The 23,703-nt window shown below is 47.6% G+C and overlaps 3 protein-coding genes across 4 annotated transcripts in view; 2 read left to right on the top strand and 1 right to left on the bottom strand.

Moving 5' to 3' along the window:
* Positions 1 to 23,703, bottom strand: part of LOC310756497 (tigger transposable element-derived protein 1-like) — a 796,241-nt gene that overhangs the window by 61,130 nt on the left and 711,408 nt on the right. The window lies entirely within an intron of this gene.
* LOC310756669 (uncharacterized protein) lies at positions 77 to 10,038 on the top strand. Of its 2 annotated transcripts, none has more exons than XM_083601196.1 (4): positions 77 to 231; positions 3,516 to 4,256; positions 7,126 to 7,294; positions 8,463 to 10,038. In XM_083601196.1, exons 2-4 carry the CDS (start codon positions 3,540 to 3,542, stop codon positions 9,569 to 9,571), a joined length of 1,995 nt encoding a protein of 664 aa, XP_083457322.1. In that variant the 5' UTR covers positions 77 to 231; positions 3,516 to 3,539; the 3' UTR covers positions 9,572 to 10,038. The 2 variants fall into 2 exon arrangements, with proteins under 2 accessions (XP_083457322.1, XP_083457321.1); XM_083601195.1 differs by having other exon boundaries at positions 8,457 to 10,038.
* On the top strand, positions 12,049 to 18,426 carry LOC310756628 (uncharacterized protein). Its single transcript, XM_083601073.1, has 4 exons — positions 12,049 to 12,242; positions 14,173 to 14,672; positions 15,507 to 15,633; positions 16,472 to 18,426. The coding sequence occupies exons 2-4, from the start codon at positions 14,199 to 14,201 to the stop codon at positions 17,980 to 17,982; spliced, it is 2,112 nt and encodes a 703-aa protein (XP_083457199.1). The 5' UTR covers positions 12,049 to 12,242; positions 14,173 to 14,198; the 3' UTR covers positions 17,983 to 18,426.

The raw sequence follows: 23,703 nt of genomic DNA, 5'->3' as shown, positions 1-23,703 counted from the left end.
AGGGGTTAAAGGCACAGAGCTCTCCTTGCCTAGAGAGGTCCAGGGATCTGGTGGCAGGTGCGGGGAGGGTGTCGTGGGTGGGAAGGGTAAGTCCCCTTCCTGTCCTGCAGCCTTTCTTTTCCCGGGGAGAAACTGCCTTTTGTACGCCTGCTCCGCATCGAGAGGAGGCGGGCGGCGCGTCGGTTCCCGGGAGAAAGTTGCGCTTGCGAGAGAGGCTTTGCGGGGGAAGAGGTGAGTGGGAGGCGGGAGGGGGAGGGTCCGGGGAAAGTGGGGGGGAGGGGAAGTGGGGGGAGGAGGGAAAGGGTCAGTATTGAATGGGGGGGGGCTTGTGGAGGTTTCAGAGAAGAACCCCCCACGCCGTCCTCTTTTGGAGGCTTTCCGGCGCAATCCTTGGAATGCAAGCGCGCTTTCCCCGGGAGCAGATCCTGCGGAACTCCCCGCAGCTTTACTTCCGAGGAGGCAGGTGCCCAGTCACCTAGAGTGGGGGGAAGTGGAAAGACGAAAGGATTTTTGCTTTTCTCTCTCTCTCTCTCCAACCCCCCCCCCCATAATAATAATGGGCTGCGACGGATTTATTTATCCATTGCTAGGTCCCGTTTATAATTCTTCTGTCATCCTGCTTTTGCGCGGAGCTCAAGGAGACTTCTTCGCCCGCTTCCCGTTTTGCCCTCACAACAACAACAACCACCCTGCGAGGGAGGCCAGGCTAAAGAGGCGGCGTCGGGCCCCAAGGTCGTTCAGTAGGGATCTGAAGCCTAAGGCTGTTCCGGGTCCTGAGTCTGAGATTCTGAAGCCGCTGCGGTCAAATCCTCGGACTCTCACCGAAAAGGAAACAATAGGGACAGTGGTTTAGTGCAGAATAGGAGCAGAAAAACCCAGTAAACGGCTTCACAATGTAAATCCAAGCACAAGATAGAAGATAGATCTGGCAGATGGTAGATGTTGAAGTGATCTGCAGTGGAGTGGCAAATATTTACAATTCCCAACAGTAGCGAAAGCAAAACTGCTCTCCCAGTCCTAAAGTATAAAAGTATAAAACTGAGATTAATAAACTTTGGGATAAACAGGAGTTTGTTTTTGTGGAGAGCTCTGTTGGGTCATTTCTGGTGCTCGGTGCAAATTATTGGGCTTAAAAGCCTTTGATTCCAATGGCTAACAAAAAAGTTGTGTTCAGAGTTGACCCGATGGAAATTCATAGACTTAAGTTAGGCATGTCTGCTAATTTCAGTGGGTCTAATCTGAGTAAGACAAGCACTGAATGTAATCTTTTGCACCGGGATCCAGGTGGGGGATCTCAGGGTTTTACTGAAGACAAAGTTGATCCCACAAGCCCACACTTGCTGGGCGCTTCTGGTCAGAAGTGAGTCCAGTGGTTTTAATGCAGCATAATTAGTGGGTGTAAGATTGCAGCTAGCTTGCCAAGAATATTAAAATAGGTCAAAACAAGATAAAGCAAATAAACATTCAGGGGCGACTGGTGATCCCTGGACCTAGTGTGGCTGTTTATGGACCATAGAAGTCATGTAGGCAGGACATCCCTTGCACAGAAATAGTGGATATTTAAGCACAGCAATTGCACAAATAATTCTATTTTTTTAAGGGGGGTCAACCATATAATTTGGAGCAGTTACAGTTAGGATCCCATGGCATTCAAATTCTAATGCAATAAAATACAGTGTAAGAACTGCAAGAAGCAAGTAAAACAACAACTAAAAATCAATATACATATTTCATGCAGTGGAATATTTCAACCACAAATCCACAGGCCACCTAAATGGTCTATGGACCATTGTTTCAGAACCCCTGATTTAGAGGTAACTTAATTTGCTATCCTATACATATTTGCCTGGGAGCAAGTCCCATTGAACTTATTGGGGCTTACCTTCTGAGTAGGATTGTGATGTCAGAGACATATAACTTGAAACGGAAAATGCAGGTATCGAAAGTAAACCACCAAAATGAATTTTACCCCCTCTCCTTCAATTGGGAATATAGACACAATTTCTCTGTGTTTTACATGCCCAGAGAGGTAGAACTTAATCTGCAGTTTTAGACATTTATCTGTTTGACTTAATTCTGAGTAGGCATGTATAGGATTTCTCTCCACAGGCATGTGTTTACAGCATTTCGGAGACTGCACTTCAGTCTGTTAAAGCTACAGTAACTGCAACAAGCACGTTTATCGTGACATAATTTCATGCGGGCAGGAGTGGGTTTATGCCACAATAACTGTACACACCTACCCATTAAATTCAGTGGAGCTTACTCCCAGGTAAGTGAGCTTAGGATTTCAGCCTGATTAGCATGTATAAGATTGCAGCTTAGGTAGGTTAACAAAAATATTATCATTATTAATTAATTAAATCTGTACACTGCCATTCATCCGAAGACCACAGGGCAGTTCACAGCATAAAAGGACAAAATGAGAACACAAAATATATAATACATAATAGAACAAAAACAAACCAATAACCCCCTTCTCACACACACATTTAAAAGGCCATAGGAAGTTAACCAGTCAAACCCTCGGGTGAAGAGAAGCATTTTTGCCTGGTGCCTAAAGATATGTGATGAAGGAGCTGGGCTTCATTAAAACATGTTATTTTATTAAAACATAACATCAAAACCCTGTAGAATGGATATAAACAACCTGAGGAGGCCTTTTCGGTGGCTGCTCCTAGACTTTGGAGCTCCCTAGAGAAGCTAAACTTGCACCATCCTTGACTTGTCTTTTTGAAGCAAGTGAAGACCTTCTTATTCCAACAGGCTCTCAGAGACTGGCTGGTTTTTTCCCAGGAAAGGGTTTTTAAATAGTGCTGTGCTGTTTTACTCTCTGTATTTTAATAGATCTGTTTGTATATTGCTTTAATTCTCATACAGCTTAGCTGCTTTTCAGCTATTATTTTTTATGTTTTATCTGTGTTTTAATTTGTGTACAGTGGAACCTCGGGTTACGTATCGCCTTTGTTGCGTATTCTTCAGGATATGCACGCGGCGAACCCGGAAATAACGGGAAGGCTTTTGGCAGCTGCACCCACGCAGAAGCGGGCTACCGCCGCGCGTGCCTCTGTAGAACAGGCACCTCTGGATACGAATGTTTCAGGGGGTGCACGGACCCCCGGAACAGCCCCAGCTAGCATGGCCAGGGATGTTGGGAGTTGCGGTTCAGCAACATCTGAAGCCAGAGGTTCCTTGGCTTAGAGAGTGGTTCTGAATTGAGAAAAATACCACACCACCCTTACGTTATTTTACATTTGCGAAGAGAGAGACAATAGTGGGTAGAGAAGCTTCTGCACCCTATTGCATTTTAAATGTTTTATTATTGTGTTTTTAATATTTAATAAATAATAATAATAATAATAATAATAATAATAATAATAATAATAATAATAAAAAATTGCACCTGTTTTGTTGCACAAGCCAAAATCTTTGCACACATGAGACATTTGCTTGGTGCTCTTTTGGAGGCAGCCCAATAATAACCGTATCAATCCTGAATTTATGCTCCTGCTCAGGTGGCACACAGCCAGGAAGAAGCGATGGCAGACTGTAACTTGCTGGGACTGGGACCAAGAGGAAAGCAGGCTGAAAGAGACCCCTGTGACTCCCAAGGCCCCCCTGCCAAGGAGATTTCGACTGGGGCAGCTTCCCCACAGAACGTGTCTGAGGGGCTGCGACAGCATCAGGAGACTCAGGAACACCAGAAGGGCTCAAAGTCGGCACCGTCTCCTTACTCCGTCTGGAGGCCATCGCGGTTATTCGAACCCGTGTCCACGGAGGAGAGGAAGGAATTTAAGGCCACCTACCGAGCAAGGAAAGACGGCGGCCAGCTGCCCAGAGGAGGGTCCGCCATTGCGATGCAGACCTTGCCCGTTCTTGGCCGGGGAGCGCGAGAAGAGGCCTACGAAGGCTCGGAAGTTTCCAGGGCATTGAAAGGACCGATTCCAGATGAGGACGATGCTGACTGCTTGGAGATCCACCGCCAGCACTTCCGCCATTTCTGCTATCAGGAGATCGAGGGGCCCCGGAGGGTCCTGAGCCAGCTCCGTGAACTCTGCCGCCAGTGGCTCATGCCGGAGAGGCACACCAAAGAGCAGATTGTGGACCTGGTGATCCTGGAGCAGTTCCTAACCATCCTGCCCTTGGAGATGCAGATCTGGGTCTGCAAAGGCGGCCCGGCCACCTGCACCCAGGCGCTGGCCCTAGCCGAAAGCTTCCTCTTGAAGCTACAAGAGGCTGAGAGTCACGAACAAAAGGTGGGGGGGGGGCTCTGTTTGAAGGTGCAGTTGTGGCAGGGACAGAGTAGTGGAGAACCCAGTGTCAGGAACAGATGCCAGGAGTGGGTCAGCAATAAATCACATGGGGAAAGAAAAATTTATTAGGAGAAACAAGCTTGGCTCAGAAGTGCCAGCCATTAGCACAGCGACTCTTCTTGGTAGTTCTTGTCCCTGTGAGGCAGTTGTGGAGACTTAAGGGTCCCTGCCTTCTGATAATAATAATAATAATAATAATAATAATAATAATAATAATAATTCATTATTTATACCCCGCCCATCTGGCTGGGTTTCTCCAGCCACTCTGGGCGGCTCCCAACAGAATATTAAAAACACGATAAAACATTAAACATTAAAAACTTCCCTAAACAGGGCTGCCTTCAGATGTCTTTAAAAAGTCAGATAATTGTTCATTTCTTTGACTTCTGATGGGAGGTTGTTCCACAGGGCGGGCACCACTATTGAGAAGGCCCTCTGTCTGGTTCCCACAGCTGCCCAAGACTAAGTCTCCTCCTCTACCTGGCTGGCCCTTCCCAAGCAATCTGAGACTATGCCAATGTGCCTGTCTCTGCTCCTTCCTTTTTTCATGCCTCTTCTGGTTCTGGGAGACCAGGGGGAAGGGGAGATTGATGCAGCAGGAGGGGGAAAACCCCACGGCTCCTTCACCAGCCTGTCTCATCTTTACCTCCCCCCCCCTTCCCTGCTCTCCTGCTTCCACTTCTGGACTTCTCTCTGTCACAGACACTCCCAGCTCACTAAACCCTGTTACCTCTTCAGCTTCCAACACCTCCTCTTTTCCTTCTTCTCCCTCTGACCGCTCATCATTGTCCCACCACTACTCCCCAGACTCTGAGCCTTCTCCTGGGGGCTACCTTGCTTGTTCCTCCCACCATTCCTCTGCCTCCAGCCAATCTGTGACACCCAGAGGTGGAGAATCTGTGGTCCACAGGCCTAATTAGCCCCACCAGCAAAGCTGAACCCACCTGACGTTAGGTAAAATCACAGCTGTGCCCGAAAAGGGGGTTTGCACATCTGCAGCCCCTGCAATCCCTCTGCAGGGTGCTTTGAAACCCCGGCTATCAGCTGAGTGTTGGGACTTCAGAGCACAGGACTCTCTGTAAGCACCTACTGAGTGTTGGGGATTGAAGAGAGCCCTGCATAACCGAAGCCCGGAGAATCAGCTGGGACCAGTGGCATTAGGGATCTTTCTTTTGGGATCAGAAATTACAGCGGATCCTTTGTCAACTGGTGGTCTTTAGTGGGGGGGGGCAGAGCGGGAGAGAACAGACTTTGGCCCACTGACCACTCTCAGTTCCCCACCCTCTTGAGATAATAACCCGATTGGTTAATGTCATGGCACTGAAATGAGAGGCTCCTCATTGACTGTGGTCAGCCTTGCTGAAGGGTAAGAGAAGTTGCTCAGACTGGGAAGAGATGTAACGGTCAGATCCAGGTCGAGAGGCACCTGCCTGGCCACTATCCCAGACAGGATAGGGTGGCCCGGCAACAATCTTCTTATGTTCTTAGACTGGCAGCGTGCCCCAAGGTCAGGCTGTGGCGAAGCTTTCGTATCTCTCCCTCTCGCTTGCAGGCGGAGGTGCTGAGAGGAAGGGAGCCAAACCGGGCCACTGAGATACAAGAGGGATTTCTAAGAGGACAGAGCCCCAAAATGTGCAAACTTCAAAACTTCAAAACAGACATGCACTAAAGGAACAAGAGACACCCACCCCAGCAAATTATTTGTCAAAATTACAAATACCTAAATACAGACGGTCATTTACCCTCGCTAGATTCAATGTTCTGCCATCTGCCTTATTGCAGGGCAGATTTGAGGGTAAACCATACGTGAAACGAGTCTGCCCCTGCGGCTTGATGGAGGTAGAAACTGTCTCTCGTGCCTTGTTACACTGCGTCTCTATGGGGTTATACGCTCGGTATTTATTACCCCTGCTATGCAAAAATCTCCAAATGAATCCGAACTTCAATGTCTAAAATCCCTGGTAGAGGACAAGGATCCTGAGATCACGTTAAGGGTAGCCAAATTCTGTGCAATTGCCATAAAACTTAGGGAACAAGCTGTGCTATCATAATGATTAAGATTTTAAATGAAAATTTTAGGCTTTATGTTAGTGACTAAGTTTTAATTTATATATTTTTTAACTGTTGCTATATCTGTATTGTCCCTGTTATACCTAATTGCAAATTCAAATGTATCCCTAACGTGTTTTATGACTTCCTTGATATGACCGAAATAATAAAATTCATTCACCCACTCCTCCCAGCAGCCGGTGAAAACTAAGCATGTTCAGGAATCTGAGACTATTTGGTAGCTCAGACCTAGGGTAGCTCAGTCCACAGAGCACAACACTCTTAATCTCTGGGTCGTGAGTTCGAGCCCCGTGTTGGGTTAAATAATTTTGAATTGCAGGGGGTTGGGCTAGATGACCATCATGGTCCCTTCCAACACAATATTAAAATACAATAACCTATTAAACATTAAAAGCTTCCCTAAACAGGGCTGCCTTCAGATGTCTTCTAAAAGTCTGGTAGTTGTTTTTCTCTTTGACATCTGGTGGGAGGGCGTTCCACAGGACGGGTGCCACTACCGAGAAGGCCCTCCACCTGATTCCCTGTAACTTGGCTTCTCGCAGCGAGGGAACTGCCAGAAGGCCCTCGGCGCTGGACCTCAGTGTCCGGGCAGAACGATGGGGGTGGAGACGCTTCTTCCCCAGTGCTAACTGGAGTCGTTGGGAATTGAACCTGCGACCTGCTGCACACAAAGCACATGCTCTACCTGCTGAGCTGTAGCCTTCCATCCAGCTCTTGACTAACAGGGATGCTTGTATTCCAGGTGTCCGGACTAGTGGAAGAGGCGTTTGTTAATTCACCAACATCAGAGCAGGATCCGTTGGAGACTGTGGAGATGCAGCTCTCTACAGAGAACGAAGAGGAGGAAGAGGATGATGATGATGAAGAGGAGGAGGAGGAGGAGGAGGAAGAGGAGGAGGCCATTTTGCTGGGTAAGGTTGTGGTTCAGAGTGCTGGGTTCAAGTATTGATGCAAAACTAGGCTCCAAAGGGAGATCTGTTTCACATGTCACATAGTTTTGCATCAAAATCTGCCACCCCATGCTGGGGTGATGAGCATTAGCAAAGGTGGCTGTTGACAGCAGTTTGGTGCGGCTGAGTTGCTGCTGCAGACTGGGATAGAGAGACAGAGGAGAGTCGGGATGGTAGCAAGTTTGGCACGGTGCAAACACGTCGGTGGAGGGGATCTGGGGTTCCTATTGGTGCTTTCAACCTCCTCTGGCTCCTGGTACATTTCTGAGCACAATTCAAAGTGTTGGTGCTGACCTTTAAAGGCCTAAATGGCCTCGGCCCATTATACTTGAAGGAGTGTCTCCACCCCCATCGTTCAGCCCGGACACTGAGGTCCAGCTCTGAGGGCCTTTTGGCGGTTCCCTTATTGCAAGAAGTGAGGTTACAGGGAACCAGGCAGAGGGCCTTCTCGGTGGTGGCGCCCGCCCTGTAGAATGCCCTCCCATCAGATGTCAAGGAAATAAACAACTGTCTGACTTTTAGAAGACATCTGAAGGCAGCCCTGTTTAGGGAAGTTTTTAATGTTTGATGTTTTATCGCTTTATTATTATTATTATTCTGTTGGGAGCTGGGGTATAAATAATAAATAATAAATTATTATTATTATTATTATTATTATTATTATTATTATTATTATCCCAGCATGCTGCAGCAACTCAACTGGACGGTGGTGAGGTGAAGCCCAGAGTTGGTTTATTTATTTATGAAATCATTTACAGGCTGCCTTTTGGGATGCAATCTGCTCCAGGAAGCTTACATATCACAGAAACACACAACACAGCCACCCAATTCAGAGTGCAACCTTTGTTTATGTTAACTCAGAAATAAGTTCTGCCGAGTTCAATGGGTCACCCTCCCACAGTCCTATGTATTTGTACTGTACTCATCCTTCAAATGTGGGTCCTTGCATCTGCACACAAGCAGTCGTTATCAGAAAGAGTAGTTTGCAGTGGTTAAGACAATTCAGTGTGGACATAAGCAACTTTGAGAGCTTGTCGGCTGACAGGCAGGCTGGAAGTTAAGCGAACAAACAAACCGGGGGCTGTTGTGCATAACCATTGTCATGATTATCTGCTTCTTTCAGAACAAGAAGAGCATGGGCAGGAGAACCTGGAGAAGGAGGAATCGCTTCTGGAGAAACCCAGGCTTACCGAGTGGGGGCTGGCGCTGGACCGAGGCGGTAAAGGGGCCTACCTCCAAGGTCCTGACATGGAAGCAATTCTCGGGAACGGCCGGGAAAACGTCCCTGGGAAGGCTTCGAAGCAAGCCGAGAGCGACAAAGGCTTGCGGGAGAGGAGCCTCCAAGAGGAAGTTCTCTGGCAGAAGAGGACGAAGGCAGGCTCCGAAAACGGCCTGCGCCTCAGCTTCCTGAAGAACCAGAAGACACAAACGGTGGACAAGCCGCGCCGATGCCCCTCCTGCGGGGAGCGCTCTCACAAGAGGTCGTGCTTGGCCATGCGCGAGAGAACCCCCGGCGGGGAGCAAGCCCGCAAGTGCCCGCAGCGTGGCAGGGAGCAGTCCCACAAGTGCCTCTCCACACTGCGGCGTGACGAAGGCCTCCGCGAGAGCCAGGAGGGGATCTGCCGGTGGAAGACCAAGAAGCGAGGGGGCGCAGGCGGCGACTGGCGGCAGCAGTTCCATCACCTGAGCGCCGACAGCTGGCGGGCGCAGAAGGGAGAGAAGGCAGCGAAAGGCTCTGCGTGCAGCGTCGAGAGGGTCCCCTGGCGCGCGGCCTTCCCGAACCGCGAGCGGGCCGAGCAGGTGGGGAAGCCGCACCAGTGCTTTGAGTGCGGCAAGAGCTTCAGCCAGAAGGGGAACCTCAACATCCACAAGAAGACGCACACGGGCGAGAAGCCGTACCCCTGCTCCGAGTGCGGGAAGTGCTTTGTGACGAACTCTCGGCTGCTTACGCACAAACGGGTGCACACGGGCGAGAAGCCGTACAACTGCTCGTACTGCGGCAACAACTTCAGCCAGCTGGCGCACCTCGTGCAACACCAGCGCAGGCACACGGGGGAGAAGCCCTACAGCTGCCCCTACTGCGGCAAAAGCTTCAGCGTCAAGGCCAACCTCATCACCCACCAGCGCACCCACACGGGGGAGAAGCCCTACGAGTGCTCCGAGTGCCCCAAAAGCTTCGTTTCGAGCTCCGATCTTAAGAAACATAAACGGGTACACACGGGCCAGCTCTATACGTGAGGATTGCGCAAAGGTTCACCGCAAACCCCTCCCCAAATAATAAACTGTAGATAACGGGCACCTCGTAGGTCTCGAAGGAAGCCCTGGTCCACTGTGAGAGAGAAATAAAGGCTCGTTTTTAGAATACCTGTATTATTTATATTACGCTGCTGTCCTTTCGTCCCTTCACAAAACAGCATTGTGAAGTAGGTTAGACTGAGTTGAGAATGAGTAGCTCAAGGTTGCACAGGGAGTTCTGTGGCAGAGGAGGAATTGTGATCCCCAATGCCTCCAGTCCTAGTCTTGACACTATACCAAAGCACTTGGCCAGAGCAGAGTCTCCCAGCCGCTTCTCTGTATGATTCCAGGGTCTGGGATTGGCTGCTTTGAGGAAATGAAGGCGGTGTTTATAAGACTGTTCTCAGCAGATCCTCTGAGGAAACTATTGGAAGCACGTTGGGCCTCTAATAAACAGATTCCTGTCTTTCCTTCGAGGTCTCTTGTCTGTGTTTCCTGCGCTGGAGCCCTTCACTTCCTCTTGACTCCTTCCAACCGTCGTCAGCTGTGAGCAGCTTGTTCCAATGTGGGTCAGGTGCGATCGCTCAGAGCAAGGCATTTGGCACCAGATTGGCCTAAGGAGTTGCCGGAAGGAGGCGTACAAGGCCTTAGGGGCTCCACTCTGGATTTGTGTAGAGTTTACTCCTTAGCCTTTTCTTCTCCCAAAAATATCCTGCAAGGCGATGGGTATGGATTGCTCCTCAGGGTTTACTCCAAAAGCCCTTCTTATTCATGGGTATACTGGTAAATCAGTGGAGGTTTAAGATCAGAGTTTTCCTTCTCCTCAATGGGCTTCTTCCCCAGGTTGACGAGCCCTGCCTGCCCCTCACTTCCCTGTACAGCACATGCAGAAATCGGTTTCTTGACCATTGGACCCACCCACTCTTGGTCTGAGAGCCTGTCTTCACATGCAGGGGAAGCCCCTTACTCACAGAGGGTTTGAGGCCCATTGTCTCCCCTCCCCTGGTTTAGCTGGGCAGTTGAAGCTGTTCCCCAGGATGTGGCCACTGTCACATGTTGACCACTTCTAGGAGCCACAAGAGAGAGCTGAGTGCAGGGTGGGGACCAAAGGTGGACAAACTACCTCAGGAGGAGCATGATGTGTCCCTCGCTAGAGGTATTACCCTTCCCCTAACACCCCATACACCCCAGAGTGAATTATAGAGCCCAGGATTTTGAGGAGGAAGCCATGTGGTTTAAATGCATGGAGTGCATGCAGTCCAAGTTAGATAAGTATCAGATAATGAGAAATAAAACAGTTTTGTTTCTTCCTTGCCTGAACTGGGGATGGTGAGGGGTGTACAAGTGTGTGTAAAAAGCAGCCTACCGTACTAAGGGGGGAAATTACATTCTTTTCTGCATTTGGTTGTCGCCTCCACTCGTCACTGGAATATGGCCCTCGGAGGGTTGCACAGAACAGAATGCGGCCCTCGGGGCTGGGGAAAAGTTCCTAGTCCTGGCCTCTATACTAAACAGTCCTAAAAAGAGAGGTTTCCAGACTTCGTTGCAAGGGTTACCTGTGGTGACAAGACAATGCCTCAAAGCAATGAATGGCACACCGCCATACAGTATGTCTCATTTGCACCTCTTGAGTGAATCACTGCTACGGGCTTGTCTATTTTCAGTCACAAGCCTTTTGAACATAATTAGAAAGTAGGTACTCTGGCTATTAAAAGTTTGGGAAACATATTTATTGTAAGCTATAAGGATCAGGAACATTTTACCCAAGAAAACCTGATAAAAACTACCAGAGATCCTGCACAATTAAGCATTGAGCTGATTATTTTTAAGATTTTTTGGGGGAATGCCAGATTCAGCTGACCCTGAACAATAGCAGAAGGCAGTACAATAAGAGTTCCCACAAGCTCATTGAGGTCCCCTCCCCAAAACGGTTAGAGGGGCTGGAGAACCCCCAGAACAATGGGGTGGGGAGAAGAGGGGGGATCGTTCAGTGTAGCAAAGCAGAAATGCATAGAATTGTAGAATTGGAAGGGACCCCAAAGATCATCCAGTTCAACCCCTTGCAATGCTGGAATCGCAACTAAAGCATCCCTCACAGGTGACCATCCAACCTCTGCTTAAAAACCTCCAAGGAAGGAGAGTCCACAAACTGCAGACGGAGACCGTTCCACTGTAAACATCTCTTACTGGCCACCCTGGGAGCCAGGGTGGCTGAACTAGCTGGGACCTTGTGCTCTAATTCTGCAAGGCTCTTCTTTATGTTTTTGCATATTTTCCAGGCGGGTTAGCCATCTCTCTCCAACTTAAATAAAATATGGGCGGGGGCGGGGGGGGGGAGGTAAGCCTGCCCCACATAATCACATGATGCAACACACACAAAATGTTTTAATGACAATGCCTATCAACTTGTGGGAGCAGCCCTGCCAAATATTTTATTGTTGAAGGGACTTTGGTCCCTAGGAGTTGGTCTCCCTCCCTCTCTCTCTAAGAGGGACTCATGGGGTTAAATGCACAGAGCTCTGGCGCTTAGAGCGTCCACAGAAGCTGAGGAAGGGGGAGGTGTGGCAAGAGAAGCCACCTTCCTGCCCCCTCCCCTTTCTCTGAGAAACGTGGAGGAGTTTGGGAGGCTGCAGCAGAGGGGCTCAGGGTGCCTTGCAAGGGCTGCTGGGAGCAGGTGAGTCGAAGCCGAATGGATGCCTGGGTGCAGGAGCAGCAGGGGGGAGGGGATAGATCCATAGCTACGGGGGGGGGGTAGAGCCCAAAATCCATGGCTGCAGAGAGAGAGAGAGAGAGAGAGAGAGGCACTTTCCAGATCAAAGTGTGCAAATGTTGCTGTGCATATAAACGAGGCCCCTTTATTGCTCCTTCCCTCACCCTAAACCAGGGGTCAGCAACCTTTTTCAGCAGGGGGCCGGTCCACTGTCTCTCAGACCATGTGGGGGGCCGGACTGTATTTTTTGGGGGGAAATGGACGAATTCTTATGCCCCACAAATAACCCAGAGATGCATTTTAAATAAAAGCACACATTCTACTCATGTAAAAACACGCTGATTCCCGGACCGTCCGTGGGCCGGACTGAGAAACCGATTGGGCTGCATCTGGCCGCTGGGCCTTAGGTTGCCTACCCCTGCTCTAAACAGCCCAATCAAGGGCATGGGCAAACCTGTTTCTAGGTTAATGTCAAGGTGCTGGTTCTTTCCTTCAAAGCCCCACATGCCCTAGATCTCTGGAGGGGAATCCCTCCAGATTTTCCATTGCCTGGTACCCAAAGGAGCTGGAGCCCACCCACATCTGGAGTATGCGCCAGGTCCACCAAGGCTGGTGTCACCAGAGAATAATTGTAGAGTTGGAAGGGACCCTCAAGGGTCATGCAATCCAACCCCCTACCATGACCCCATCGCATATTTCTTCTGAAGGAAGCTGCCTCCGCTTCCAGCAAATAGATTGCCCTTGGTGAAATCAGGCACAGAACGCTCTGTGGAGCTGCCCAGAACCTGTGGGATTCATTGCCACATGACAGTCTGTTGGAGCAAGAACAGCAGGACGTCATGTGGCACCTTAAAAGGTGGCCAAATTTACTGCAGGCATTTGTTGATTTGTTTAAGGCGCAGTGAGTTGCTTTGCTGTGCTTGACAACATGAGAGTTGCCCTGCTGGATCTGACCAAACATAACAGGCCCATCTACTCCTGCATCCAGTTCTTCATGTGGTCAACTGGGAAGCTTGCTAGGGTTGCCTCCTCCCTGCCTCTGATACTGAGTAATGCTTACAATGTTTGGGGCTGTTTAGTTTAGAAAAAAGGCAAGTAATGGGCGTGAGGGATGGTAGAGGTTTATAAGATTGTTCATGGTGTAGAGAAAGCAAACAGGCATGTTTTTCTCCCTCATAATAGTAGAATTTGGGGGCTTCTAATGTAGCTGAATGTTGAAAGATTCAGGACAGGCAAACCCTGCTTAGTGCTATTGAATTCCACTCTCGGCATTTCACAAAAGCTCTAATTGTTATATTGTCCTTTTAACTATCCACTCATTATTTATTGCTGCACAGTGCAAATATTTGTTGACTGTAAGAACCTGTCCTAATATTACATTTTCCATGCAACTTTTATACCTTTATGATAGATTTAAATCACTATTGCATTGTATATAAATATCAGTGTTTGTAGAGAATAAAACAATAATTTAAAAATTGCACTGTGCTCTCATTAAAGCTCCTTTTTTCTTTTTGCATCTTTGTTATCACTGAAGAAGCAGTATCAAAGTGCAGTATCAATAAGAGATTACACACACACACACACACACACACACACACACACTAAAAACAGGCATGGCAAATTCCAAAAATAATTGTTCATGTTACTGACTTACAGCCCCCAACAAAAGTATATAGCTTTGCATTTTCCTGTATTTTATTGCACCTAATACTTTATAAATATACATTTCCCCATAAAACAAAGATAATGTTGCTTTCCTTCCAACAAGCTCTGTCAATTTTACCGTATATGCTATTCCTCATGTTTCGGTTATCTCATTTCCTACTGTCAGGGTATTTCCCCCCCCCCATTGTGGCAGATTGTTGTAAACAAGCCTCAATTTATTTTTTAGTCCTGGAAGCACAGCTAGGAATAAAGATGGAGGAAGAGGAACCTTCTGTAGCCAAATCAGAAGACATCTCAGTGGCAGAAGACGGAGACAGCCATGTTGTCCAGGTTGGGACTGAGTTTCTGACTGGGGAAGGCCCTCCACGAGTTAAGCAGGAGCCCGAGGAGGGGCTGCAGCAACGCTGGGAGAGCCAATGGCAGGATTTCCTGAAGACGGTAGAGTCGCCCCCACAAGAGAGGAGCAGTTCCCAGCATCCTGATCCGTGGCCAGAGGATGACACAATGGAATGTCAGGTCTCCTTGAAGAGAGTAGCTGACGTCACACAGGGGCCAGGAGGAGACGGTACGGCTCAAACCCATCTTGATGTGTGTGGAGAGGCCCATGAAAACCTGGACTCTTGTGTGAAAGTGAAGGAAGAGATACTGGAGGAGGAAGCTGACGTGGAGGACCAACCCCAGCACTTCCATCAGTTTTGTTACCAGGATGCTGATGGGCTGCAAGAGGTATTCAGATGACTTCAGAAACTTAGGGAAGGGGGATAGCTCAGTAGAGGAGCATCTGCCTTGCATTCAGAAGGTCCCAGGTTCAATCTCTGGCATCTCCAGGTAGGGCTAGGAAAGAAACTCACCTGAAACCCTGGAGAGCCAGTCAGTGTAGACATTACTAAGCTAGATGGACCAATGATCTGGCTCAGTACAAGGCAGCTTCCTCTGGGCTATCTGTGGATCTGGAGAAGGGTAGATGCCAAAGGGAAGATCTCAAGAGCTGCCGATTCTAGAGGAGATGCCAATAGGTGATGCCAGGGCAGCCAGGTGCTTGGGTCTGGTGGCTGTCAGGTAGATGTGGGGTGGGGGTGGAGAGAAGCAGTGTGGCCTGCTGTGCTTTCAAGAACCAAGAGCGATTTGCTCTGTGGAAAGCTGCAGCTTCCTTGGTTTCATGGCATGGAAATGAACCTTCTGCTAATTGCTGCAGATAAACTGCTGCTTAAAGGCACAGGGGCTGTTCGAACCTTGACAGAGCCCCAAACTGGCAAATACCTGGGTCAGACAGGTAGGTTGTCTATATGGAGAGCTGTGATGTATCCCTGACCGCTGGCCATCCTGTTGCCCTAGAAAAGATAGACCTGCAAACAACTTGGAGATACCTACATGGAGACATTTCCTGCCTTCGCAATTTTAGACGGGTTGGGGGAATTGAGGCTCTTTATCTTTACTTCTGTTGAGCTGGCTAGCTTGGCAAGGGGAAGCTAAATGTAGAGAGAGTGGAAAGCAGACCAAAGCATTAATCCTTGCAAGCATTTTGTTGTGCCTTAACCATGTCTCCATTTTCTGTTTCAGATGCCAGGGGCCCTTGATGTTGTGACTGTAAAATCCCCGAAATCGGAGGAAGATCCATTGGACATTGTAAAGTTGCAGCTCCCCCTGGAGGTCAAGCAAGAGTATGACTGGGAGGCAAGCTCAGCGGGTAAGGATTTGAATAAAGGGTGGCTCAACCAGCCTAAATACCTCCCTGGGATCTTATTGAAGCCTCTGTAGATAGTGCAAGATGTTATATGCCAGCAGCGGTTTGCAAACAATAATGACAATGATCTCAATTCTCCAACAATAAGAATAGTCTTCTCTGGCAATCACTCATAGCTGAGAAAGATTGTCTTCCATGAACACGGTCTTAACAGTGAGTCCATAAGTGACTGCGGAGGCCAATTCTGGATCCACACATCCTTTCTGGGTGGGAGTTGATCACGGTGAGGGTTTGCCAAATGTTCCTTCCTCCTAACACATTTCGCAGCAGTAATCGTAATATAATTGATAATCTCAGTTCTTCAGGTACTGATTATTTAGGTAGCCAAAATGGCACCATCCACACACAAGGGGGAAGTGTCTGTGAACTTGTGCCTGAGCCTGAAGATTTGAAGACGTATTGGGGGAGGGAATCTAAATGTGAAGATAGCTCAGTTTGTTAGACCATGGTGCTGATAATGCCAAGGTTGCAAGTTCAATCCCCATTTGGGAGATTGGCATATTCCTGTATTGCAGGGGTTGGACTAGATGATCCTTAGGCTCCCTTCCAACTCTACAATTTGATGATATAATATGTGTGGGGTGTGTGGAATTCTCAAACTGCCTAATGAGGACTGAGCCATGGTCATGAAAGGTTTATTGATTGTGTGGAGTGAGAGGGGGGTGGATCGGGGTGACTAGAATCCTGAAAGGGAGTACTCTGTGTTGATACATTATGTTGCAGGATTTATGAGTTCTTACAATACTTACAAAATAAATAAGTGGGTCTCTGTTTGTTTCAGAATATGATGGTCAGGTACTGAAGAATGAGGAAGAGACCTTTGAGCCGGAAAAACCTGGGGACATGGATGCCTGTGGCACACCGTTGGAAAGAGCTGAAGGAATGTTTTTCTGGGGGCCTGGGATGGAAGAAAAGTCTGGAAGTCAACAGGGGGTAGACTGGCACTTGGGGAAGTGTGTAAAGCAAGGCTTCCTGTATGGGGAAGGGGGCCAAAACTTTTATGAAACGACCTTCCCATTTAGGAAAAGGCCGAGTTCCAACAGTGGACAGCAGTGTCACCTGGACATTGATCTGCCTGAGGGTCAGCAAATACAAGCAAAAGATAAACTGCATAAATACACGCACTGCGGAAAAATCTCTAACAGCAGCAAAGCATCCCTGCTTCCCCACGAGAGGACCCCCGCTGGAGGGAAAGCATACATCTGCTCCGAGTGCGGGAAAAGCTTCAGCTGGAGAACAAACCTTGTTAAACACAAGAGAATCCACACGGGTGAGAAACCGTACAAATGCCCGAGTTGTGGCAAAAGCTTCAATGCAAAATCCACCCTGATCAAACACGAGCGTTCGCACACGGGGGAGAAGCCGTACGAGTGCACAGAGTGCGGAAAAGCCTTTGGCGAAAAGGGGATACTTGTTAAGCACCTGAGAATCCACACAGGAGAAAAGCCCCACAAATGTTCAGACTGCGGCAAGAGCTTTATCGAGAGGGGCGCCCTCATTAAACACGAGAGGACCCACACGGGAGAGAAGCCCTACGAATGTCCTGACTGTGGGAAAACCTTCCGGATCAGCTGCCACCTTAAACTCCACAAGAGGACGCACACCGGCGAGAAGCCGCACAAGTGCTCCGATTGCGGCAAAGGCTTCAGCGAGAGAGCCTCTCTGGTGAAACACGAGAGGACCCACACGGGAGAGAAGCCGTACGAGTGTTCCGAGTGCGGGAAAAGCTTCCGGATCAGCTTCCAGCTCGTGATTCACAAAAGGACCCACACGGGCGAGAAACCGCATGAGTGCTCCGACTGCGGCAACAGCTTCAGGGAGATCGCCTCCCTTATCAAACACAAGAGAACGCACACGGGAGAGAAGCCTTACGAGTGCACTGAGTGCGGGAAGAGCTTCAGGACCAGCTTCCAGCTGAAGACCCATAGAAGGACGCACACCGGAGAGAAGCCGTATCACTGCCTGGACTGCGGGCAAAGCTTCAGCCAGAGATCGCGCCTCGTCATACACAAGAGGACCCACACCGGGGAGAGACCGTACGGCTGCTCCGAGTGTGGGAAGAGCTTCGTCTCCAGCTCTCACCTTCGGAAACACACCATCGTGCACACGGGAGAGAAGCCCCACCGATGCTCGTACTGTGAAAAAAGCTTCAGTAAGAAATCCAACCTTGTTGTGCATGAGAGGATCCACACGGGAGAAAAGCCGTATGAGTGCTTGGTGTGCGAGAAAAGGTTTTGTAGCTCCTCTGTTTTTCATAGGCACATGAAAATCCACCCGGGAGAGGCATCCTAGGGATATTCACGTCCTAGGAAGAGTTTGGTATAAAACCCAGAGAACTGAGGGGAACATAATGTAATGTCACTGGAATGGGGTGATAATGGGAAGGGAAACATGTTTCAGGAACTGTCTAAATAGCCACCCATGGGTTTGTTGTTGTTGTTGGTCTCTGCCTGTCTTGGAACCGTGGCCATAGCTCAGTGGTAGAGTATGTCTTGCATGCAGAGGAACCAAGGTTCATTCTCTGGTATTTCCAGGTAGCTCTGGAAATCTGTCTGAATCCCTGGAAAGCTGCTGCCAGTCAATGTGGACATTACTAAGTTAGATGGGCCAATGGTGAGTGATTAGTGCAATAATACAGCTTCCTATGTACATGATGCATTCTCTTTTCCCCGCTGTTATGGAATAAATGTATGTTTTGAGGATGGCACGTGAACAGCCAACATCGCCTTACACAGAGTCTCAGTGTTTGCAGTTGCTCATTGTGGGCCAGTGTGGTGTAGTGGTTAAGAGTGGTAGACTCATAATCTGGTGAACCGGGTTCGCGTCTCCACTCCTCCACATGCAGCTGCTGAGTGACCTTGGGCTAGTCACACTTCTTTGAAGTCTCTCAGCCCCAATCACCTCACAGACTGTTTGTTGTGGGGGAGGAAGGGAAAGGAGAATGTTAGCCGCTTTGAGACTCCTTCGGGTAGTGATAAAGCGGGATATCGAATCCAAACCCTTCTTCTCATTGGCTCTGGGTCTGTATTCTAACAGGTGTAGAGTGATTTAGATGGGAGAGGAGAACATTTTGAATTTCTGCAGTGGTATCCTTGAAGACCTACAGCCGTTCTGAACTCCCTACATAATACCAGTCACTCCTCCCAGTCTGTGGTCAACAGCTATTTTAAACCTTTAACTGTTCAGATGTAACTGCTGGGGGTTTTTCATGTTGGCTGGGGGTAATGGTGTAGAATTAGAAATTACAGTACAGAAAACATCCTTGGAACTCCATTGGAGCCTTCATTAAGTTGGCGCCATCCAGCTGGGCTGACTGGGGCTGATGAGTTGTAATCCAAAACATCTGGCACCAGGTTGAAAAAGGATGCTGTTCTGGATACAGTGGTACCTCGGAAGTCAAACAGAATCCATTCCGGGAGTCCGTTCAACTTCCAAAACGTTTGGAAACCAAGGCGCGGCTTCCGATTGGCTGCAGGAACTTCCTGCAGCCAGTCAGAAGCCATGGAAGCTGCGCTGGACGTTTGGGTTCCAAAGAATGTTTGCAAACCGGAACATTCACTTCTGGATTTGCGGCATTTGGGAGCCAAAATGTTCAAGTCGCAAGGCATTTGTCAACCAAGGCACAGCTGTATTTGGAAAAACGTATAGAAACAGGACCTTTGAAAGAACATCTTCAGAAGTCTTTGTTTGATGGGAGAAGTTGAGCTCCATACACAACATATATTTAAAGCACATAATTCCCCCCAAATATTCCAGCATACCCTCATAGAGCTACAATTCCCAGCACCCTTGACAAACTATAGTTCCCAGGATTCTTTTTGGGGGGGGTCAGGCTCTTTAAATGCATGGTTGTGTATGCAGTTTTTAAGTATACAGTTCCTGCATCTGTGACTCTGCATCCTCCTCACAAATATGGCTTTTGTCTCTAAGGCATCTCCCATGACTCTCTGTTGGTCTTCATATACGTAAATCTACTTCTTCTGCAGGACTGGTGACCAAAGCTTTGGAACTGGCTTCAAAATGAGCACCAGTCATCTTAAAAAACATTTTTCAATCCTGTCTATGAGCATATATAGTCACTGGAATAATTCCATTCCAACGCAGAGGGAAATAAGGTATTTTTGTTAGAGTTTGGGATCTATATTGCCGCAGAACGCAGAAATAAATACTTGGGTAATGCTGTTGGTTCAAAGAACAGAGAAACATAAGATTTAATACTCCTTGCAAACAAAGCCATTCTGAGTACAAGCTTACATGTGTCCATCATGGTTAACGAAAGGAAGATCAAACACTAACTGATTGAAGAAGAATGAAGGAAAGCCTGGGAAAATAACACTCTACAGGGAGTGACCTAAGGAAGAATCAGTGAGGGAAGAACAGGCTGCCTCTCTACCACCTAAATGGTTCAGATAACTTATTGCAAGTGTCATTGCTTTACTCTCAACCATCTTAGGCAACATATAAAAATGTTACATTAATACAAAATTACTAATATATATATATAAATCAATATTCATTCATTCTCCTTCTGACACCTTGCCTCTCCGCCTATAGGTCCTCACCCAGAGTCCAAAGAAATTCTACACTATTTGCGTATATTAGGCTGCTTTTATCCTTGTTTGTAGTGTTCAGATTTTGTAAGGTGCTTTTGAGTTTCATTTTTTGAAAAAAAGGAACAAATACATTATTATTATTATTATTATTATTATTATTATTATTAAATAATGGAGCTCAGTGTTGTCTGCTCTTAACTGGCAGCAGTTCTCCAGGGTTCCAGACTCCTAGCCTTACCTGGAGATAATCATCATTATCTTCATTTATTTGTATGCTGCCTTCCCATTTTTAAGCCATGCTCAAGGTGGCTTGCATTACCAAAGAATTTACATAAAAACAAAAACATAATAAACTTTTGTGAAGGAAAACATCTCAGTAAGTGTGGCATTCATACGGAGCCCCCAGTCGTCTCACGGGCTATTGACCCGTACACCACTAATCTGCTGCCACCAACCAGGTCCTCCCCGGTAAGTCACTTAGTCTCAGTCAGGTTCTTAAGTTAACAAAGAAGAGTGTAGTTTAGTGCAAACACAAATAAACTTTAACTGCATGCAAAACATCGTTACTGTTTACCTTCTTAGTCTTACTTTATCCTGTCTCTAACTCTTCTACCTCCCCTCACATAAGAACCAACTGCACTAACTGTCTCTCTATTTCCAACTGTCTGTCAACTGCTTTCCCAACTGCCTTTCCTAACCAACCAACCCACTAAAACCAACCAACCAACCCAAACCTCTGGCTAAGCCCTTTTAAAAACAGGTAGGCTCAGTCTCTGGCTTTTCTATTGGTCTACCTATTAACTCTTTCTCTCCCCCTGTACAGACATTTTAAAAAGAACGGGCAAACGCCACAATAAGCGTCAAGGCTGGCCTAAGACATTTTGGCACTTAAGTCAAACCCCAAAATGGGGCACCCCCCTTCCCCACCAGGGTGGGTGAAGATCGATATCAGGGACAAAGGTGGGGGGTGGGGAGAAAGATCAACATCGGGATCTGCTGATTATGTTACATATTTCATATTGTATTGTTTTAATATGTATTCATGATGGGGTTTCTGCCTTTCTACAAAACCTTTTTTCCACTCAGAAGGAGAGATAAAAATATGTAAATAAACAAATAATTATGAAAGGTCATGGTGGTTTGATCTAAGGTTTCATTTCTGTTCCACCTTTCCTTCAAATTTTATTTATGCATTAAATTTGCACGCCGTCCTTTATCTCAGGGTAGTTCACAGCATAAAAATACAAGATAAGAACACAAAATGCAAAATAAAAAGAAGGACCGAACAAATGGATAATCCTCCTCGACCCCACTCCAAAGAACCTGAGGCAGTGGGTGCAATTCAGTGTACAGCTACAGAGATTGTTCTGTCAGTGTAAGAATTTCTGCTTCCCCTGCGGAACAATATCACTTCTCCCCCTCCCGAACGCTGATCTGGGGGCTCTCTTAACACTCCAGGGTGTATTTGGGGGAGATGGGATAGGGCGGTTTTCCAGTAGCACAGAGCTTTCCAAACTTCATGTTGGCGACACACTTTTTAGACACACGTCATTTCGCGACACAGCAGCAATTCAGTTTTACAGTGGTACCTCGGGTTACATACGCTTCAGGTTACAGACTCCACTAACCCTGAAATATTACCTCGGGTTAAGAACTTTGCTTCAGGATGAGAACGGAAATCATGCAGCAGCGGCAGCAGGAGGCCCCATTAGCTAAAGTGGTGCTTCAGGTTAATAACAGTTTCATGTTAAGTACAGACCTCCAGAACGAATTAAGTTCTTAACCTGAGGTACCACTGTACTAGCAAACTGGAGGTTAAACTAACCCCTTTCCAGCCGACACAGTTTGGAAAGCTCTGCACTAGCAGAATGGGGTCATTGAATTCAGCCCAGGGTATATGTTTTGGTTTGCCTCTTTTCCCTGCACTTCATCGTTTTATCCTCACAACAACTCGTGTGAATTGGGTTAGCTGAGGGAGTATGAGTGGCCCAAGTCAAGCTGTGAACTTCCTGACTGAGTGGGGGTGAGGACCCTGGCCTCTGACAGGTCCTCGTCTGGCTCCCTCTGTCATGACTAAAGTCTGAGGGCGGAAACTGGAAAGTGCTGGAAGATTCTAGAAGATTCATTTCTAATGCAAATATTGTTTTGAGTATCTCAAGGCCACGCTGTTCCGGACAGTAAAACAAGGGACTATGACATCCCTGTCACAATCCCCTCCTCTGTTACACCTGTGTAACATGTTTCAAAATGCAATGAGTTGTATTGAAGGAAGCGCTGTTGTCATTCTGCTGCCACAGCAGGATTTCCATTTCCTCTCCCCCAATCTGTTCCGGAAGGCCCCACCCTCAGGTAGGACAGGGTCTTAGGGCAGCCCTGGTCCCAACATCATCATGAGACACCCTTGCCATGCGCCCTCTGTCAGTGGCAGCAGGGGCACCCACGGGTTTTCCAATGGGGTGCAAAGTTAAAAATTTCAAAGGAAGGAGCAAGCAAGTTTCTCTTACACCAGAATTGATAAAAATGGAGCCCATTGCTTTGACTTCATGTCTCAGCTTGTACAAATGCAACTGACTTTTTTTAAAAAAAGGAAAGTGGGAATCTGGGGGTTATAGTTCATCCAGGGGAGCAACGGTTCTCCCTGCTTCAGCGATATTTTATTGCTGTTTTGCAGTATTTAAAAAAAAATTCCTTGCATTAGTGCTATTTGCTGCTGTGAGCATGATTCTGAGGAAAAATATCCTACAAAAATAACAGGTATGTTTCTGCCCGGTTTCGAACCGGGGACCTTTCACTGTGAGGCGAACATGATAACCACTACACTACAGAAACTGTGCCCTCCTCTGTGTCTTTGCTTCTTCCCCCAGCTGAAAACACGCCTTTATTGTGCAATTTCCCCAAGCTTGAGCGTAAGATCCCACCTCAGTAAGATCTTCATCTTCCCGGAGATAGATAGGGAACAAAAAAACTTCACTTGCTAGGCCAGGCAGAAAACTCTGTGGAGGCCCAGTCCCTCTGCAAATGCCTTTTCAACATAAACAGCTCCTGTCTGGCAAACAGATTTCCTTACAGAAAATTGATTTAAGGAACTAAGGAAAAACTTGTCTATTTAAAAAGCCATTTGGTTAAATATATTTCCTAGTCTGAGGTCCACACCGCTTGTGCTGTGTCTAGAAAGCACAGGTCTGAGTAGTTTTCCCTTTGCCCCACTCTATTCCAAGGGCAATAACTTGGAACAAATGTCAATCTGAGGAAAACCAGAATTGCCGTTCCCTCCGACAGAGTGCTAAAGAGCGGGTTTTCCTGGGGGGGGGGGGGGGAAGCTGAGGCACAAAAGGAAGTGTGAATAATCCCTCAACTGAAAATGTTGAGGTTCTTGACTGAAGCCCTTATGTTTTGTTTTTATTGTATTGCTGTGGTAATATGGTAGAAATACGGTCATAGGAAGAAAGGGACATATTCC

This window comes from Podarcis filfolensis (genome assembly GCF_964270895.1).
Source record: "Podarcis filfolensis genome assembly, chromosome: 2".
Taxonomy (NCBI): Eukaryota; Metazoa; Chordata; class Lepidosauria; order Squamata; family Lacertidae; genus Podarcis; species Podarcis filfolensis.
The sequence above is the reverse complement of the archived record's forward strand: the minus strand, read 5'-3'. Positions and strand labels throughout refer to the sequence as shown.

Bases quoted from the DNA above. Each gene is read 5' to 3' on its own strand.
- LOC310756669 (XM_083601195.1), top strand. From the start codon at position 3,540: ATGGCAGACTGTAACTTGCTGGGACTGGGACCAAGAGGAAAGCAGGCT. The intron at 4,257-7,125 runs GTGGGGGGGGGG...CTTGTATTCCAG, and splicing joins CTGAGAGTCACGAACAAAAG to GTGTCCGGACTAGTGGAAGA. The intron at 7,295-8,456 runs GTAAGGTTGTGG...TGCTTCTTTCAG, and splicing joins GGAGGAGGCCATTTTGCTGG to AACAAGAAGAGCATGGGCAG.
- LOC310756628 (XM_083601073.1), top strand. From the start codon at position 14,199: ATGGAGGAAGAGGAACCTTCTGTAGCCAAATCAGAAGACATCTCAGTG. The intron at 14,673-15,506 runs GTATTCAGATGA...TTTCTGTTTCAG, and splicing joins ATGCTGATGGGCTGCAAGAG to ATGCCAGGGGCCCTTGATGT. The intron at 15,634-16,471 runs GTAAGGATTTGA...TGTTTGTTTCAG, and splicing joins CTGGGAGGCAAGCTCAGCGG to AATATGATGGTCAGGTACTG.